This window comes from Sus scrofa, chromosome 3 (assembly GCF_000003025.6).
Source record: "Sus scrofa isolate TJ Tabasco breed Duroc chromosome 3, Sscrofa11.1, whole genome shotgun sequence".
Taxonomy (NCBI): domain Eukaryota; kingdom Metazoa; phylum Chordata; class Mammalia; order Artiodactyla; family Suidae; genus Sus; species Sus scrofa.
In genome coordinates, this window is record NC_010445.4 from 3218651 (window position 1) to 3238787 (window position 20137).

The following is a 20137-nucleotide window of genomic DNA, read 5'->3' on the forward strand; positions in this document are numbered from 1 at the left end:
CCCTGAGCTCGAATCCCTTGATCTCAGGTTAAGCTGGCACCGGCCAGCGGCCACTGAGGAGGTAACTTTCTGGCCCCAGGACCCCATCGAGGGACCCCTGGCTTGAGAAGTGGAACGTGTTGAGCTGCGGTTTGCCATTCTCCGGAGGCTTTGGGGGAAAGAGGCCGTAATTGTCAATCAGGCTGTTGGGGAAACCAGGTAGAGAGGGGGCGCCCTCGAGCAGCGGCCTCTAGGACGCAGGCAGAGCCCCACCCGCCCCGCCCCGGGCCCTCTGCGGCGTCGGCTTGTTCCTTTGTCCCCTCCCGCCCCGCCTCCTGCTGCGGGATCACTCGGGCGGGCGGTTCTGCCTGCAGGTTCCGGATGAGGCAGGTGAACGTCGTGGGTGCCAGTCCCTTCAGCCAGTCCTCCCGGGTCATCCAGACGCTGCAGGCGCCCCCAGATGTGGCCCCCACCAGCATCACCGTCCGCACTGCCAGCGAGACCAGCCTGCGTCTCCGCTGGGTGGTGAGTCGGGGGGCGGGAGGGGCGGCAGGGAGCCCGGGGCTCGGGACCGTCCTGCGTTTTGCGGTCAAAGTGGGTCTCATCACGAGACCCCCAAAGTGTCGACTTTCCAGCTGGTGTCGGAGCGGAGACCGGCCGGGGCTGTCCTGCTACCCCGTAGCGTGACTCTCTGGCTTCTTGGAACCGAGGGCTGTTCTCGGGGGAAGGAAAGCCGACGGTCCTGCAGGCTGGACCTGTTAAGCCCCTGAGCCCAGTCCCCGTGGACCCCAAACTGAGTATCCGTACGAGAGTCAGCTGGTTGGTGCCTTGGAATTTTTCCCCCCAAACTGAAGCCAAAACGTACGGAAAGAAACTACATCCAGCCGGTTCCTGAGAAGGTTTCATTTAATGAACAGCAGAAAAGTTCCGGGGAGAAATGGAGGGAGGGTTCTAAGAATATTCGTCCCCGGACTTGGCCTCTGAGTCGCTCCCACGTGCGGAGGCCCTTCCGGGTGCGGCTCCCAGACGCCAGCTCACCGCAGCCTCTGGTTCGCTTCCAGCCCCTGCCCGACTCCCGGTACAACGGCAACCCCGAGGCCGTGGGCTACAGGATCAAGTACTGGCGCCCGGGCCTCCAGGCCTCCGCGCTGGCCCACGTCATCAGCGACCGGCTGGAGCGGGAGTTCACCGTCGAGGGGCTGGAGGAGTGGACCGAGTACGAGCTGCAGATGCAGGCCTTCAACGCCATCGGGGCCGGGCCCTGGAGCGAGGCCGTGCGGGGCCGGACGCGGGAGTCAGGTGAGTGGGGGCCCGGCCCGCCCTGTGTCCCTGGGACCCGGAGCCCCGCCTCCAGGCCCCTGGTGGCCTCTGGCTGGCTCGTCGCCCCCTGTGGCTGTGCTGACACTTTTCTAAGGGAGGAGTCGAGTCAGACGCGACAGTGAGTTAAGTCGAAGTGCGTGAGAGCCCGTGGCGCGGCTCTGAAGCGGATGAGGAGCGCTGCCAGGGACTCTGCCGGCGGCCAGACGTGCCTTTTTCGTGGTGGGGGGAAGGCGGCAATTCTCCCCCCCAAACCCCCCGCCCCATGAGGAAGACAAGGCGTGTGCAGAGGCTCTAAGGAGGGCTTTATGACGTGGGTGTTCAGGACTCCCCCCGACAAGGCCGCGTGCGGGGTGCTCAGTCTCCCCAGTGCAAAGCGTAGGCCTCGGGAGCTCAGCTCTTTAGCACATGGGCGGTTTCTCACCGTTTCGGCCCAAGACGGGCAGCCCTGCTGGGGGGTGGCTCCCGTCCACGTTGTGATGAAGGGACCCAGGCTCTGCTGTCAGCAGGATGAACCACGCGCTGGGTGCACCTGCCAGCAGGAAGACCCGGCAAAGGTGGGCGCCCACCTCTTAACCCCTGCGCAGAAACGGCTCCCGGGACCTGTGGCTGGCGGCTCAGTTGCAGGACCCTTCCTGGCGTGGTGCGAGTTGATAGAAGCACAACAAGGGGTGCTGTTGACACTCTTTAAGGACACACAGACTGGCCCTGTCCATCTAGTCTGACATAGCGGGGTTTCTCCTGGAAAGAAAGCCTGTCCCTGGCATCGTCACAGCCCGCGTGGCACATATGCGGCTGGGCTGTCACTCTAAACCCGTAGCCGCTGGAAGTCATGCTCCGAATTCCTTCCAGACCCCTGCCCAGAACGAGCGAGAGAAGGTAGGAAGTTTGACAGTGAGCTGGGAAGTGAGCATCTCCCCGCTCCCCCAGGAGATGCTGGTCCCTTCTAGGCATCCCTGTCCCTCTGACAGGGACACTGAGACGTCCGCTTGCCTTCGTGGTGTCTCCCTTGGGTGGAAATTCCGCAGCTTTCTGGTCTTACTTCCAGCCCGATTTCGCTGTTTCCTCAGAGGCTTCCTGAGCCCAGGTCAAGTCCTGTCTTCTCCGTGGGGACAGACTCAGAGAGGTCGCCACGGAAGCCTGTGTGGGACGGGGTGGGGGTAGGGGGGGAGAGGCGGCCACCACCCCCCAGTGGGGAGTCCTGGGAAAAGCCCGGGCCTCCCTACTCCCCCAGCAGAAGGCCCAGCTTCTGTCCCTGCGCTGAGACTGCTTCCCTAGAGCTGTCGTCATTTTAAATAACAAAGCTCATTAATTTTCTAAACATGAAAACCGCTTTGGGAGATGGCGTTAGCCTGCAGGGCGGCCTTGGTGGGCAATGCACGGGAGGACAGTTAGGAAGGCCCAGCGCTTGGAGGAAACGGCTAGTGAACCAAGCAGGAGGGCGAGGACCTGCCCATGAGGCTGGAGGTGGCCTTGGGGACACCAAGGTCAGGACTGCTGGGCGCGGGGGGTGCTGCCCCTAACCAGAGGCTGCTAGGAGCTCCAAAGAGGGACAGGAGACCCTTGGGGCAGTGTGCAGAGGACAGGGACAGGGAGAGAGCTAAGTGGGGCGTCAGGCAGGAAGGAAGCTGGAGCAAGGGGGGGCCAGCACTGAGCTCGCATCAGCCCTGACCCCCAGCTGTCCCTTTCTTACCCGATGGCAGCTGCGGTGCTGGTTGCACAGTAACAGCCAGAGGTGTGCAAAACTGCCTTCCTCAGCCCTCTCGGAGGCCCAGCCGGGGGTGGGGCCGGGGCAGGTACAGCAGGTGGTCTGCACGGGGCCACCCAGGGTGTCAGCCCAGAGTCACGTCCCGGGTGTCGGGATGGGAAGCAGCTGGGATGCCCTGGAGAAAGGTGTCTCTTCTCAGCCTATTTGGCTCATTCCGCAGTGCTCACCCGCGGTCCCAAAAGGCCTGAACCTGATGCTGCATCCTCAGGGCACAGGTGCGGCCCCTGGGGTCCACCTTGATGTCAGCCCACGTCTAGGCACACCCTCCGAGCTGGCTTCTGCCGGGAGCAGGCGCATGTGTGACTCAGTTCCTTCCTGATCTTGTCTGGGGTGGACGTGGGGGTGTGGGCGGGGCGGCGTGCAGTCCCAGAGGCGAAGACGGTCCTCGGTGAGCACAGAGGACCCCGGACATGGGCTGAGCGCCACTGTGGAGCCTGAGCAGCAGCGCCCTGCATCCACAAGGACAGAGTTTAAAGGGCTTTGCAGCACGGCCGGGGCGGATCAGAGGCCTTCTCCCGGCTTCCTCTCTGCCCGTGGACTATTACGTTAGATCTAAAAGCCCAGGAGGCTCTGATGCTCCGCTTACGACTGTGTGATCACATGGATTTTTCTTTAAAAAGCTCTCATCTTCAGCTTCTGAATCTTTGTGATGAAGAAGAGAGCTTGAAAAATCCTGAGGGGCAGCTCTAACCCCAAGGATAGGCGGTTAGTATTAAATATTCACGTGCTTACATCTTTTATAATATTCTAGATGCGTTTTGTAATAGTATTTTTAAACTTCCGCTGTAACTATCTAGAAATGATGGATTCAGTAGAGATTTCTGACATTTGAAGAAGACTGACATGCTCGTAAGAAGGACAGAGCAATCCCCAGAGGTCCGTGGCATAAACAGCGGTGGGTGCTGGCGGTGGGCTGGATCCCCTGGGAGTTGGGATGTCCATTCAGGCCCAGGAGATTCAGCCTTAGTCGCTGCAAGGCAGGGAGTCACACCAAGACCCCTGCTTAAAAACACAGCTCTTGGAAGGGGAGGTCAAAAATGGTTACCCCAGGAATTTGCCCACCTATCCACCTGTTTGGAAAAAAAAAAAAGGGACAGGTTTGTGACTGACTCAGGTTTGGGATCTGAGTTTGCTCTATATGATCGGTCCCCCAACTCCCAGAAGAGAAATTAATGTAAAACTTGGTTCCAGGCACCAAAGTATGAGCAACAACACCAAAAAAAAAAAAGGAATGGACAAATTGGACTCCATCCAAATGAAACCATTGGTGCTTCCAAGAATGCCATAAAGAACATTGAAAAGATCCCCAAATGGCAGAAAATATTTGCAACTTGTATATCTGATGAGAGACCGGTATCCAGAATGTATATTCGGAAAGTCTTTCGATGCCACAAGGGAGCGACAACCCAGTGACAATGGGACGAAGGGTCTGCATAGACGTGTCTCCAGAGAAGACATACCCTTGGCCAGGGGGGCACGTGACAGGATGCCCGGCATCAGTGGCCGTCGGGGAAGTGAAAGTTAAAACCTCCGCGAGGTACCCCTTCTCAGCCCTAAGACGGCTAGAATCAAATGTAAAAGCAAGATGGAAAAAAAAAAAAAAAAAGGAAAGAAAGAAAAAAGACAGCCAATCGCAAGTGCTGGTGAGGATGTGGAGAAAAGGAAGCTTCTGCATTGCTGGTGGGATTAGAACAGGGCAGCCGCTCTGGGCTTCCTCGGAGGGTTAAATGTGCAGATGCCCCGTGACCCAGCATTTCCACTCCTAGATGTGTGCCCAAGGGAACTGAAGACCTGTGTCAGCACAAAAACCCCAAGTATGTTCACAGCAGTGTTACCGATCATGGCTAAAGTGGAAAAAATCAAATGCCCAGTGATTGAAGAACGGATAAATGCAATGTGGTATATTCATACAGTGGAATATAACTCAGCAGTAAAAAGGAATGGAATTCTTCTTTTAAGACTTTTTTTCCATTATAGTTGATTTACAATGTTCTGTCAATTTCTGCTGTACAGAAAAGTGACTCAGTCTTACATACATTTTTTCTCACATTATCCTCCATCCTGCTCCATCACAAGTGACTAGATAGAGTTCCCTGTGCGATACAGCAGGATCTCACTGCTTTTCCACTCCAAATGCAGTAGTTTGCATCTTTTAACCCCAGACTCCCAGTCCATCCCCGGAATGGAATTCTGACACATGCTGTAGCACAGACGAACCTTGAAAACATCAGGGAAAGAAGCCAGACGCAGAACACCGCCTACTGTATGATTCTGTTCGTATGGAATGTCGAGAAGAGGCAAATCTAGAAACAGAAAGTAGGTCTGTGGTTGCACAGGTGGGAGAGGAGGTTTGGGAGGAATGGGGAGTGACTGGTCATAGGTAGGGGCTTCCTTGGGGAGAGGAAAAATGTCCTAAAGCCACTGTGATAAAGACTACGCGACTCTGGGAGTTCCTGTCATGGCTCAGTGGTTAACGAATCTCACTAGGAACCATGAGGTTGCAGGTTCGATCCCTGGCCTCGCTCAGTGGGTTAAGGATCCGGTGTTGCCGTGAGCTGTGGTGTAGGTCGCAGATGTGGCTCAGATCCCACGTTGCTGTGGTTGTGATGGAGGCTGGTGGCTACATCTCTGATTCGACCCCTAGCTTGGGAGCCTCCATATGCCGCAGGTGCAGCCCTAGAAAAGACAAAAAAATAAAAATCAAAAAAAGTTTTTTTAATTAAAAAAAAAAGACTGCGTGACTCTGTGAACACAGGTCTTCCTTGACTTACAGCGACATCATGTCCCGATAAACCCACCCTAAGATGCAAATGTCATCAGTCGAAAAGGCATCCAACATCCGAGCTCAGCCTCGTCCGCGTAGAGTAGGCAGGATACTCACACCACCCTGCGGTTGGGCGGAATCGCCAAACACAAAGCCTGTGTGAGAAGCAGGCGTTGGAGCTCTGCTGCAATGGAGTGAATCCTGTGCTGAACGTGCTGAGCGGAGTGGTCGCAGCCTATCAGTGACTCACCCTCGTGATGGCGGGGCTGACGCGGAGCTGCCGCCCCTGCCGCTGCCCAGCGTCACCGGAGAGTCGCTCGCTGGGAAAAGATCAGAACTTAAAATTTGAAGTACAGTTTCTACGGAATGCTTATGGCTTTCATGCCACCATAAAGTCAAAAAATCGTTAGTCAAACTAAGTTGGGGACTGTGTATGTTAAACACCAGAGCGTACCCTTTAAACATGTGACTTGCGTGCCATAGTAAGTGTATCTCAAAAAAAAAAAAGCTTTAATTATTATTATTATTATTATTTTTTGTCTTTTTGCCTTTTCTAGGGCTGCATCTGTGGCATGTGGAGATTCCCAGGCTAGGGGTCGAATCAGAGCTGTAGCCACCGGCCTACACCGCAGCCACAGCAACACGGGATCCGAGCCGCGTCTGCAACCTACACCCCAGCTCATGGCAACGCCAGATCCTTAACCCACTGAGTGAGGCCAGGGATCAAACCCCAAACCTCATGGTTCCTAGTCGGATTTGTAACTACTGAGCCAAGACAGGAACTCCAAACTATTATTATTATTATTATTATTATTATTTGTCTTTTTGCCTTTTCTTGGGCCGCATCCGCGGCATATGGAGGTTCCCAGGCCAGGGGTCGAATCGGAGCTCTGGCTGCCCGCCTACACCACAGCCACAGCAACATGGTTTTTTTTTTTGTTTGTTTGTTTTTTAACCCAGAAGCTCAGCTATCCCTGGATTAAGTTTGTGCAGATAAAATGTCATTCAAATAAGTATGGTCCAGAGATTGTACACTTTGCACATCATGAGAGTGTCCTCATTGGCCAGAGGGTAACAGTGATCAGATCCTCCTGCAATATTACCTATGAAACCCCCACAAAGGATTTTCCCGTCCTCCAAAAACACAACAAAACGAAAGGACAAAAAAAAAAAAAAAAAAGAAAAAAGAAAAAAGAAATCTGATAACAGGCCAGCCTTTCGGGACAGCCAGTGAAGCCAGCACAGCTCCTCCCTGGACAGAGCCAAACCATCCCGAATAATACCAAGGCTCGCTAGAGATGAACTCACACTTTTCACACACCCAGGAAATCATCTGCCGTGAGTAAGAATGAGGAAGGAGGGAGGGGAGAAAAGAGAGAATGAGAGCAGAGGGCTCCAATTACCTTAAAAATAACGCTCATCTGCAAGAGAATCTGTAAGCAGAATCTGTAATCTCTAATCTTCTTATCGAAGATTTCCAGTAGCAAGACAAATGAGTTCTGAATCATCTTATGTACAGCAGAGTGATGATCGTTAAGGACACTGTCTTACACGCTTGAAAGTTGGGAGGAGTGGAATCACTGTGTTGGACAACAGAAGCCAGGATCATTATCGTCCTGTCAAAAAGTCTATACTTCAGTAAAAAAGAGAGTGGCTAAGAGAGCACGTCTTCGGTGTTGTTACCACAAAAAAGAAAGAAACAGTAGTCACGTGACCTGATGGAGGTGTTTGCTCACCCTCTGGCAATAATCGTCTTGCAGGACGTGAGCTTAAGACGTGCGACCTGGATGGCGTGCACCTTAATCGTACGCAGTGGTTTATAAAAATCGTACCTCCGTACGGCTGGAAATAAATACTGAAGTCTTTATTAAAAGAAAGCATTAAACCTTTAAGAAGAGATTGGTACCATTTTTAAGCAGGTATTTTTTTAAGAGAAGCACAAGACACAATCATTGCATAAAACGCTATGGTTGAGGTGAAAAGGAAGTTAGACACAGCTGAAGAGAGAATTGCCAAACTGGAAACTGAATGTCAGTTTTAAAAAAACAACAACAACCCAAAACACAGTGCAAAGACATGAACGTATGGTAGAGAGGTTAAAAGACAAAGAATAGAATGAGAAGGTCCAACCTATATTTAATGAGACTCAGAAGGGATAGGGGAGGAAATGCGAGTGAGGAGATTTGTGGAGATTATGGCTGAGAACTTCCAAAGCTGATACACATTCTGTATCAGACGGAAGCCCTGAATCCTGAACAGCATGAGCACAAACAAGTCCACGCCAAAATGCATTGCCCCGCAACGGCCAAATAACCAAAGCCAAAGAGAAAAACCTTAAAAACATCTGGAGAGAAGGCGTCTTACCTACAAAGACCATTTGAAGCCAACTTCGCAAGAACGGAGGCCAGAAGACAAGGGAATAATCTCAAAGAAGCTGAAAGAAGATAACTGTCAACCTCAACTTGTGCTCCTCGCGACATTTTTCAAGGCTTTTTGTCTGGAAAACAATGAACTAAATGTTATGTAAAGATGAAGGAAACAGTTAAAAATGGACAGCAGTATTTTTTGCTAAGTTTTCAAAGAATACTCTTAAAAAACAAGTAAATCAATGGGGAAAATGCTGCATCAAGACTATATTTTTGTAAAAAAACCTTTCCAGCTGCTGAAACGCTGTCTTGACGAGGTCGGGGGGTGGAGAGGCTGTCCCTCGGTGTGTAAACTCACTCCTGTGTTTTCTCCCAACTCTGCTGCCCTCAAACACGCCTGGATCATCTCTTACCCCGTGACTCTGCGGAGACTTTCTTGAGCAGTGTTGCTATTTGAGGTATAGGTTTTGCAGGTGTTTTTGTCTTGGTTCACAAACGTGTGCACGTGTGGCCAGGGGAGAGCCGGGTGCAGCCCAGCAGAGCTACGTGGACGGGCTTCACTGTGGACCCATCTTTCATTGTCCAGTTTTGGAAAAGCTTCTGATCGCAAGTCGGAATTGCTCTTGCAATGTGCACTTTGCTTTGTCAGCTCTCCTTTCCTGAGGGTTAGGGTTTACAGCAACTTATTTTTAGTTTTTAATTGAATGTTAATTCGTGAGAACTTTTGGCTCAACATGTGTCTCTTGGAGAAGAAGAGAAGAGTTTTGGTTCTGCGTGTGTTTTCATCACAAATTCGTAAGAGGGGACGTTCCCGCCATGGCGCAATGGAAATGAGCCTGACGAGTATCTGTGAGGATGGAGGTTGGATCCCTGGCCTTGCTCAGTAGGTTAAGGATGCGGTGTTGCCGTGAGCTGCGGTGTAGGTCGCAGACATGGCTCGGATCTGGCGTTGCTGTGGCTGTGGTGTCGGCTGGCAGCTACAGCTCCAATTAGACCTCTAGCCTGGGAACCTCCATATGCTGCGGGTGTGGCCCTAAAAAGACCAAAAAGTAAAAACAAAAAATAAAGCTAAATCGATAGGAGGGTTATTGATCTTCATTTCAGTCTATGGATGAGTCAGGCTTCAATGTTTTTAATGCCGGAAGAGTGGGGCCCCCAGGACCCCTCTTGGGCTGCTCTCCCCTCGAGGATGCTGGCCGCATCCGTCCCCTCCACCCGGGGCTGGTCCCAGGGGAGCTTCCAGAAGCTCCTGCTGCGGGAAGCTGCTCACCTCTGACCACTGGCCTCTCCCCTCAGCGGCAGTTTTGATGTCTCGCCTCCCCTGGTCCCGCTGAGGATGGACAGGTGCCCTCCCCGCCAGAGAATCTCCATCCGCACCTTCAGAGAACTGGTCCTGCTGAGCGAGGCTCAGCGTTGGGCGAAGAGGGCGACGGCGCTCCACGGGCCCAGTGGCGGAGTGCCACCATTGGGGACGACGAGGGATGGCAGAGAGTGGGGGCGAGGGAACTGCTGACCTGACTGTGGGTACAGCGTCACCTCCGCGAGGAAGCCGGCTATTGGTGCTTCAAGGTGGCTCGGCGTGGACACGCTGCCACCAGCGATGGAGCAGGACACCGTGAACCACGCTGAGGGGCAGCTTCCAGTTTTGAAGTGCGATCGAGCTGGGTTCCTGACATCCTGTGAGATGAAGGGCAAATGAGGCCTCAAAATCAGAGGGGCTACGTGGGGAGCAGGTGCAAACAGAGCAGAAAAAAATCCTATAGCGGAGAGAGTAAGCGAGAGAAGACGCAGTTTAAACAGTATGGTTTTTAATGAAAGGGGCGTTCCTAGGACTGTCTCAGAACACAAGATGTCACGTTGGAAAGGTGTCGACTCCCTCACAGGAGGCAATGGGGAAGGCTGTTCTTCCAAATTTTAAAAACACAGACGCTCTGTAGCTAAATGGCAGGTTTTGTCCTGGTCGGACTCGAATCAGCTGAAATTTTCATCCGAGCGCTGGCGTTTGCCTGCCGGTCTCCTCGCCAGGAACCAGCGGTGTGCTAGGCGCCCACCTGAGTTGCTGCAGCCACCGCGTTGTCATCATTCTCTGGGCGCATGAGTGGCGCTCCAGCACCTGGACGCACATGTCACCGCATCTCAGAAGATCAGCTACCACCTGTCATTCTACAGTGAGAATTGGGCGCTTATGGTTTCAAAGACTGACCCGCCCGAAACACTTAAGGACTGAGAGGCGGACCGGTTGTGTTGTTAGGACGGTGGCCTCTCTGTACAGGCAGGGCCAGGGCTTTTAGGACGTGCCATTCATGTCTTGGGCACACAGGATCTTCTCTGCTCTTGTCTTACTCTTTTTTTTTTTCCCATTAGAGCTGGTTTACAGTGTTCTGTCACTTTTCACTGTACAGCGAGGTGACCCAGTCACACATACAAATACACATCTTTTTTCTCACATGATCATGCTCCAGTATAAGTGACCAGACACAGTTCCCAGTGTTACACAGCAGGATCTCATTGCTTATCCATTCCAAAGGCAATAGTCTGCATCTATGAACCCCAAGTTTCCAATCCATCCCACTCCCTCCTCCTCCCCGTCCCCCTTGGCAACTGCAAGTTTATTCTCCAAGTCTATGAGTTTCTTTTCTGTGGAAAGGTTCATTTGTGCCATATATCAGATTCCAGATATAAGTGATATCATATGGTATTTGTGTTTCTCTTTCTGACTTACTTCACTCAGTAGGAGAGTCTCTCGTTCCATCCATGTTGCTGCAGATGTCCTTTTTTATGGCTGAGTAGTATTCCATTGTGTATATATACCACATCTTCCTAATCCAATCATCTGTCAATGGACATTTAGGTTGTTTCCATGTCTTGGCTCTTGTGAATGGTCTTATTCTAGATAAAGCCAGGAAAGGAAGTTGGAAGCATGATAGTTTTACCTTCTCTTTGAACAGTAGTAACTCCTTTATTTCACAGTCGATTCAGGGAGCCAGTTTATCACTCACTGTTTTATTAAATAAGCATCCGTGTAAGCCGTGTCCTGGAAACAGCTTTGGAAGTTACAGCACCCGGTAGGGACCACTGAGTGATGCCGTGGGTGCCGCCACCAGAAGGCACCAGGGACACAGGGTGGTGTGTGTGGCAGGTGTGCTTCCCTTCGGGTGCTGAGTTAACTTGAAACTATCCAGATCCTTGCCCTGTGACGCCCACCTGCTCAAATAAATTGTTATTTTGTTGACCGGCTTAACTATGGGGCGAGTGGCTCTCAGCAGACACATCTGGGAAGAAGAAGTTTAGGGACCAGATGCGCGCCGACCTGCACCGTCTCTGCAGAAGCGTAGAGGGGGCCCTGTGCTTGGACCCCAGCAGGCACGCACAGCCCATGTCTCTGTTTTGTGGGCACGTCGCCCACCTGGAGTGGCAGCCTGTCTGGCGCCTACGTTCTGAGGTCGGTCGTCCTAGCAGGTGGAGGGATGGGAAGCTGCTGCCTCTGGGTTGTCGAGGCCAGAGGGCCACACTTTCTGGGGGCTGGCAGCCCTCCTAGGATGCCCCAATGGCTCTCCTCTGGGGACAGGAGGTGACAGAGGTGGCTGAGTCCCCGTGAGTTCTGTCAGCAGCTTGCCTGTGACGCTGGGCCTGCGCTGGGCCTCTCTCCCCCTCCGCCTCCCCCCTACCCCTTGGGGGCCTGATGGGGTCAAGCTTGCAAACAACTAACGGCAGCTGTTCCAGGACCAGCCTGAACCCCGGCACTTCTTTCTCGAAGACGATATCTGTTTTCTGGGGCCGCCATAGCAAAGTACCCCGAGCTGGTGGCTTGAAACCACAGACACGTGTCCACTTGGGGTGCTGGGGGCCGGAAGGTGGAGGCCGAGGTGTCAGCAGAGCCACCTCTGGAGGCGCTGGGAGGGTCTGTCCCCCCCTCCCTCCCAGCTTCTGGGAGCTTCTGGGCTGTGGCCGCCTAAGTCCAGTCCTGCCAGGATGCCCCCTCCATGGACGAGGACGCCAGTCCTGCTGGACTAGTGCCCCCCCCACCCTGGTGAGCTCCTCTTCTCCAGTGACATCTGCAACCACCCTGTTTCCAAATAAAGCCACATCCTGGGCGCTGGGGATCAGGACTCCGATAGAAGTAGGCGGGATACAATTCAAAGACCACATGGCTGTTTTGCAGGAGATCTAGGAACCACGGGCCTGGGGAGGGGGGTGGCAGTGTTGTGCAAACACACATTACATCTGTATTCAGAGAAACTGACCGGCAGAGTCACCTTCACGGCAGCTGTGCCACGAGGAGGCAGTGCTTGTGCGAGTGAATGAGTGAGCGAATGAATGAAGGAGTGAGCGAATGAATGAAGGAGTGGATGAAGGAATGAGTGGGTGAATGAATGAAGGAGCGCGTGCGTGGATGGGCGCCTGCGTGGGGGACGCGTGCCCACCTGGCGGTAGGAAGGCACACGGGCCGCGAGGGCGCTCAGAAGCCCTCCCCTCCCTCCTATAACCACCGCCCCCTCTGCCCGCCCGCCCCGTCGCACAAGGCCGTGTGTGGAGACGGTGAACGGGCGTGTGAGGGCAGGGTTCCCGGGTGAGAGGAAAGTCGCCGTCCTCCCGAGTTAAGCTAAGAATCCGACGGAGCGCACTTTCTCGGGGGCGGGCGCGGGTGCACTGCGATGCTAAACCCGCAGGATTCCTGGCCGTCCTGCTCGTGGTGAAGAGACTGCCGTTTCTGTGACGCCCCTGCCGGTTTAATCGGATCGCTGCAAAAGGCTCCGGAGGCATCGCTGTTTCCAGGACAGCTTGATCCCGTGGTTGAAAATTAGACGTTTATCTGCAGAGGCCCGCACACCTCCTGTCCCATCCGTTTAACTCCTTCTTTGCAGTTCCATCCGCTGCTCCTGAAAACGTCTCGGCCGAGGCTGTCAGCTCCACCCAGATTTTGCTGACGTGGGCGTCGGTGCCTGAGCAGGACCAGAACGGGCTCATCCTGGGCTACAAGGTAGGCGCTGAGGTGACCTTGCTCAGCCGATGCTGCGAGCGTCGCTTGCTGTCACCTGTCTCCCCCAGCCCGTAAGCTCAGGTGTCCTGATCGCCCATCACCCGTCTCATGGAAGCGCCACCGCAGCCTGGGGACGAGGCACAGGGAGAGGCTCTAACACAGACCAGCGAGCCCTGGCACCCTGAGCTGGTTTCCTTGCGGGTGAAGCTGGCGGCAGCGACCCCCTCCCAGGGCTGGTGGGAGAAGTGGGTCATTTCTCGAGGACATGTCATCAGAGAGTTGCGTGTGTGTCTGCAGTGTCCCCACCATCCTGGTCCGACCGGGACGTGCCCGTGAGGGAGGGACACCCCCCAGCCTCTCCGGGAGCCGCCTCTGGGTTTAGACTCTTAGAAACCTGCCCGTTTCTGTTCCGTCGCCTCCCCCGAGAGCAGCATGGATGTTCCTGGGTGTGACCGGCGGGGCCATGCTGTTCCCACGCGCTGCTGCCCTCTCTGTGCTTTTCCTGTTCTCTGCTCCCCCATCTGTTCCCATGTGTCCCCCTGCCCCCCGCATTGCAGTCACCCCCTTCTGGCCCCTTAGACACGGGATCCCACGGGGTGGGTCTCGGGGGGGAGAAAACACGTCTTCGAGGCTGGAGCCCAGACTCCCAGGAAGCGGGGCTAGCAGGTGGCGCTTTTGCAGGAGCAAATGTCTCTGTGTTCACGTCGTGCCCTCGTCTCAGTCGGGCACCTGAAACCCTGTAGATTATCGGGCAGCATCTGGCTCACCGAGCACGGGCAGGGCTGGGTCATAACTACCTCCTCGCTGGAGGACGGCTGCGCCCCCTCCGTCCTTCCCCAGATGCCACCGGATCGGATTTCGGTCCCCGAGCCCTCGACACGGCTGCCCCGGGGAGGGCCCTGGCCACCTGGTCCTGCTGGGGGTGGCTCTGTCCCCGGCCGCCAAGGCCCGCCTAGCACACCGCATCCTCCTGACCGCGCCCTTGTGTGTTGACGCACAGATCCTGTTCCGGGCCAAAGACCTGGATCCCGAGCCCAGGAGCCACGTGGTGCGAGGGAACGGCACGCAGTCGGCGCTGCTGGCGGGCCTGGGCAAGTTCGTGCTGTACGAGCTCCGGGTGCTGGCCTTCACCCGCATCGGCAACGGCGTCCCCAGCTCGCCCCCCATCCTGGAGCGGACCCGAGACGACGGTGCGTGGGGCTCTCCCAGCCTGGCCGGCGTGACCCCAACCATTTGCATGCTGTCGCTTTTAACTTCATTTTCGCAACACTTTTCCCCCTTGTTTCAGCAGCAGGAAACAAAACAAAGCTGTTGGAGGCCCAGTTCAGCCAGCGTGAGGTTTCCAGCCTAATTATGAGCCTGAGCAGGATTTCAGTGGAGCCCTGCCGCGGGCCGCGTGGTAAAGGCCGGGTGGCAGCGCCTGGGAATAGAGGGCCACTCCTGTGGTGTCGGCTCAAGCCTGGCTGGAAACCCCACTCCGACCCTGGGCCCCATTCTTGGATCTCTGGGTGCTGCTGGCCCTCTTGTGCAGAGTAAGAGATCCTCAGCCGTTCCCGGGGTTCAGCGCCTTTGACAGGCTCCCAGGGCCCAGGCCTGGGTTCTTGGCCAGCAGAACAAGTGCATCTTGATGGCATTTTTCCATGCAAGTCTAGGTAACAGGAAGTTATGTTTCGCCACCTTGCATTGTCAGATGCGTAAAGGTTAGCTCCTTTGTCTGGTTTTTATTAAATATACCATGATAAATATTCGGGGGGGGCAGTGATCTCCCCCCAAAAGCCCCACCTCAGGCGTCCGAAGCAGCTGACGAAAACATATTTTCTTAAGCATCTTTTCCGAAGTGATGGAATTAGCCCCTGAAAGCACCTGACCTCGGAGTTGAAACCTCTCTCCATTTCGCTGGGAGACGGTGGCATGGCAGGGCTTCCCCCCGGTCAGAGGAGGGGCTGTCTCGAACTCAGTCCCCCCAGAGGGCTGGTTTCAGGGTAGCTGGGGTCTGGGAGAGAACGTGGGGCCACAAAGGTCGTGTCTTTGCAAAACCGTACGGTGTGCGAGGGTCACACGGATGAAAAACAGAGGCGTTTTAGTAACCCTTCCTCGCGCTCAATCTGTCCTGTTTCTACCCAAAGTGGAGCCTGGCCGTCATGGGACGAGTTCTCCCCTTCTCTTTCCATTCTGATATGAACGTGTCTCTCCTTCCCCGCACGTCATCGTGAGGCAGGGGTCAGCCCTGGGGACGGTGAGGGAGCAGGTGCCGCGGGACTGGAAGACCTCAGAGTTTCTTGTGTGCGAAGTGCTCCTGATACATGAGCCTGGGGCCTCTTTGCCTTCATTTCACCCGAACCCTTGGGTCATGACGTGTTTATAATTTAAAATACAGTTCTCGACTGAATAGCTAGAGGCAGAATTCAGCAGCCCTGGAATGACGAACACGCATCATTTTCTTTCTGTGTTGATTGTTCCATGGCCGTCCCCTCCTACCTGGGAATCAGTCAGTTACTAAGGCCCAACCAGAAGTTCCCACGCTGGCCACGGAGCTACTCGCCTGTCCGTTTAAGGGCATGTGTTTTACGAGGGCTGCGACCCTGTTGTTCCGTGGTGCCGCCATCCTCAACAGCTTTTTGACTCGCTGGTGCACCGACCACGTCGCAGAACTGTCATGTGCATTTGGGGACATGAATTCTTAATCTTTGGGGACACTGCAGGTGAGGGGTCGTGTGCCTAAGAGAAAGAGCATTCACGGTAACCATGGTATTAGGGAGAGACCCTGGGCCACCTTGTTTATGGGACACCTCCTTTCTGGATGTCCAGCCCAGGGACCTCAGGTTGGCAAACCCTTGACTTTGACCTGATGTCCCCTCCATGACGCCATCAGCACCTGGGTTGGCCAGCTCTCCGTGACAGTCACAGGACGCCCCGCGCAGTGTGTGAGCTCTCCAAGCGTGGGCAGCCAGCGAGCTGGAGTCAGACTGAGGTGTTGCCTCGAAGTCATTTATTAGGGAGACACCCAGGTTCCAAAAGTCATTTTCCCAGGTGGTGTCATCGGCAGCCGTGACAGTCCCCGCCGGCCTGCCATGTGCCCGGGTGGCAGCGCGGCGACGGCGCCTGGGTCACACGTCTTTCTTCCCCTCCAGCCCCAGGCCCCCCGGTGAGGCTGGTGTTCCCGGAAGTGAGGCTGACGTCCGTACGCATCGTGTGGCAGCCGCCGGAGGAGCCCAACGGTATCATCCTGGGTAAGGAGCCGCTGGAGGGCCCGGCCCCCCCCGGGGCGGGGTTGGGGTGGGGGGATTGGGTTGATTGCATCTGGGCTCATTAGCTGCCCAAGAGGTTGAAAAAAAATCCCTGCCTGCAGCAGCCTGGCACTTTCTGAACGGAGACGCTGCGACCCTCTGTTTCTGCACTGACCTGTCTCTGCAGGATGAGGTTCAGGCCACGCGAGCCCCGAGCTCAGCCCCCCGAGTCTGACCTCCCCTGCGCCCTGAGATAACCCAGCGATTGTGATGTGCATTTGGGAAGCAGTGGGCTGGTTTTTCACACCGGATTCACCCCTGGGCTTTGCTCAGGTCCTGGCAAGGCTCTCCTCCTGCGGCAGGGCCTAGGCCCAGTGCTCTGCGGGAGCTTCCCCAGTGACCGTGTGCTTAGGGCCCAGGGACGCAGTTGTGACTTCTCCTGCAGAGGCCAGCTCCGATTACTTTCTTTTTTTTCTTTTTAGGGCCACCCCTGCAGCATATGGAGGTTCCCAGGCTAGGGGTCGAATGGGAGCTGCAGCTGCCAGCCTACACCACAACCACAGCAACGCAGGATCTGAGCCGCACGTGCAACCTACACCACAGCTCAGGGCAAGGCCAGATCCTTGACCCACAGAGCGAGGCCGGGGATCGACCCCGCAACCTCATGGTTCCTAGTTGGATTCGTTGCCGGTGCACCACGACAGGAACTCCCAGCTCCGATACCATTGACGAAAAGCCTTCATTTGTCCTAGTTCCCCAAAGGCAGCAAATCCTACCCGAGAAAGTCGGCGGTCCCTTTGTTCACCCCGTCCCTGTGACGCAGCAAGGGCTTGGCTGTGCCAGGCCCCGGGCGCAGGGTGGGAGCTGAGTGAGCCAGCTGTGCCCATGCTGGAGGGAGAGACCAGTCATAGCAGCACGTGATGGGGGCTGTGCTAGAGGGTCCCCGAGATGCCCTGCAGGCGCCCCCGCCCCCCCGCCCTGGGCCAGGGCTTGCTGGGGAGGGGGGTGGAAGGTTATTTGGGGGTGGAATCTCGAGGATAAGCGTTAGCAAACCAAAACTTGGGTCACTCGCCCGCACGCAGTAAAGCCAACTCATGACCTGGTTGCGGGGAAGGACAGGGTGGCGTTCACTGCAGGCGCCCCGCGAGGGGTCTGGACAGCTGGTGCTCACGACTCTGGAGCCCCCCACCCCCGAGGGCAGAGGAGAGGCATTTTTAAAGGCTGGTGAGGGGGGTGGGGCCGGGGTCTGTGTTGCGCGTGTGCACAGCTCCCTGATTGGCTGCTGAGCCCCCAGGGCCGTGTCCTGGGGTGGACATCGCCAGCCCTCAGCTCCGGAGGGTCTGGGGCTGACGTGCGCCTGGTCGTCAGGTGGTTCACATCTTCTGCTTTGTGGGGGTTTTAGCATCTGTAATTCAACAAGCCGTGTCGGAGACAACCCGAGACTGTTACCTGAGTTCTCCAGAGAGGAGCTATAGCAGAGGCCCGGGGGACCCCACTGGTGGCACGAGTGGTTTCCAAGGCCTGGAACCGAACTCAAGGCTCCCCTTGGCCTGTGGGAGCGCAGACACGTCCCAGAGGGAGACGTGGGCTGGGCCAGGCTGCGAACCGCCAGCCCGGCCCTCCCGGAGCAGGCGCTAAAGGCCAGGTGCCGGGCAGGCGTTTTCTCCAGGCCCGGCCGACACTGAACTGTGGTCCTTAACCCCTCGTCACCCCAGCAGGTCATTTACAGTAAAAGGTCATAAACGTGAGCTTAAAAATAGGCAGTAAAAGAGTTCCCATCGTGGCTCAGCGGTTAACGAATCCGACTAGGAACCATGGGGTTGCAGGTTCGATCCCTGGCCTTGCTCAGTGGGTTAAGGATCTGGCATTGCCATGAGCTGTGGTGTAGGTTGCAGACGCGGCTGGGATCCCGAGTTGCTGTGGCTCTGGCGTAGGCTGGCGGCTGCAGCTCCAATTCAACTCCTGACCTGGGAACCTCCATATGCCACGGGAGTGGCCCAAGAAATGGCAAAAAGACAAAAAAAAAAAAAAAATGGTAAAATGTGCCACTTCGACCTGCTTTTGACGTGAGGAGTCTAAGATTTGGTGTGAAAAGATACATTACTTCGTTTTTTAAAACGTTTGAAAATCTGTGCTGAAGGCCATAGGGAGTCACTCCAGGACCTCGAGCTGCGAAGTGACACATGAGCAGCTTTGTCTTCAGGAGGATGAGTGGCCGCCGTGAGAAGGGTGCACAGAAAGGCAGGTATTGATTGAGTTCTGGCTTCATTAGGACGGGCCCGGGCTCCTGAGCCGTCTACACGGAAGGCGGGGCCCCTGCGGCTGCGCTGTCCTCCTCTGGGAGGGGGAGCTCAGCGGTTCAGAACCAGTCCCTTCTGGAGCTGCAGGTTCTTGCTCTTCAGATCTCAGTAAACAGCAGAGAAGCCTCGGTCAAGTGTGCGTTTCAGGTCCTGCCAGCCGAGGAGCCACGTGGACGGGTCTCGGGCCCTAGGGGGTGGGGGGGGCGGTCTGAGGGGTTTCCTGCAGCCCCGACGCTGCCCCCCGCCCACAGCCTCGTCTGGAACATCCCGTCACACGTCTGACCCCCCAGGGGCTCCGCAGCTTGCTGTGGGCCAGAAAGCAAGGTGGGAAATGGACCTGTCTCAGCCCCAGGGGTCTTCTAGAACAGTGTTCTCTGGGGGAGCGGGGTCCAGATTGCTGAGGACAGAAGCCCTGCTGCCCAGCTCCCTCCACCATCTCGGGGACACCCGGGCTGGTGTGGTCATCGCTGCGTCCCTGTGGCTCTTCCTGGGCCGAAGAGAATCGTCGTGACCGCAGGACTGCTGGGAGCGGGACTGCCGGGGGCAGGGAGCGCGGGAAGAGAGGACAACTTCACTGGTGTTTGCTCTCGGTGTAGACAGGCTGCCCTCTGCTTTGCTGCCGTGACCTTGAACTGCTCATCCGGGGCTGTCCCGACAAACCTGTCGAGGTGCCGGCCTGAGCCAGCGCTGGGCCGTTACACCTGGCTGGCACTTTGCAGGAAAGACCCTGTGCCCCAGGCCTCTGCTCTTCCTTTGAGAATCACATCGGCCTCCACGCCCGCCCGACCGAGGCGGCTGCTTCTCTTTCCCGAAGCACCTGTCACAGCACCAGCCCCCCGGCAAGTGATACCAGGAGCTCCCTTTAGAATCGAGTCACTTTCTTCTAAGGCATCTGCAGTATTTGTTTTTCCGATCATAAAAGCACATATGCAACGATAGTTTGGATAATTTAGATTCCCCTTCACATGCATCAGATCTGGGACCACAGAGGAGAAGGCGACGTGGAGACACAGCCTCACGCACTCGTGTTGGGAGCGGGAACCGGCCCAACCACCACGGGGGTCTGGGCGCATGCAGTCTGTGCCCCAGCCACTCGTCCATCCAGGTCCCTGGACGCATCCCCGCACTTGTTCACCAGGAGAAATGCACAGGGAGCGTCATGGCAACGCTGCGTTACATAGCAGAAAAGAAAAGGGGAAAAAAGCACTGGGAACTATCCAAAGGCCCCTCAGGAAGGCAATGGAAAGGTAAACTGTGAGCTCCTCCCGAGCAGAAGGCGCAGGAGCAAATCGAGCAATGAAACGAGAGCTGCACGTGTCCACAGGAATAAATCTCACCAGCATCCGTGGAGTGAAAAACAGCAAGTTGCAAGAGCTCATCTACAGCTCGAGGACGACCCTGTGCCTGTGAAGACCGTCCGGGCATCACCACAGGT

General features: G+C 55.7%; 1 protein-coding gene across 4 annotated transcripts in view; it reads left to right on the forward strand.

The window, feature by feature from the left end:
* SDK1 (sidekick cell adhesion molecule 1) overlaps positions 1 to 20137 on the forward strand; it is a 513421-nt gene that overhangs the window by 404233 nt on the left and 89051 nt on the right. For all 4 annotated transcript variants that reach the window (XM_021087982.1, XM_021087980.1, XM_021087981.1 and 1 more), the window contains exons 23-27: positions 354 to 504; positions 1041 to 1278; positions 13060 to 13175; positions 14176 to 14365; positions 16307 to 16405. In XM_021087982.1, the coding sequence (XP_020943641.1) occupies positions 354 to 504; positions 1041 to 1278; positions 13060 to 13175; positions 14176 to 14365; positions 16307 to 16405 (794 nt within the window). The remainder of the gene's footprint in view (positions 1 to 353; positions 505 to 1040; positions 1279 to 13059; positions 13176 to 14175; positions 14366 to 16306; positions 16406 to 20137) is intronic.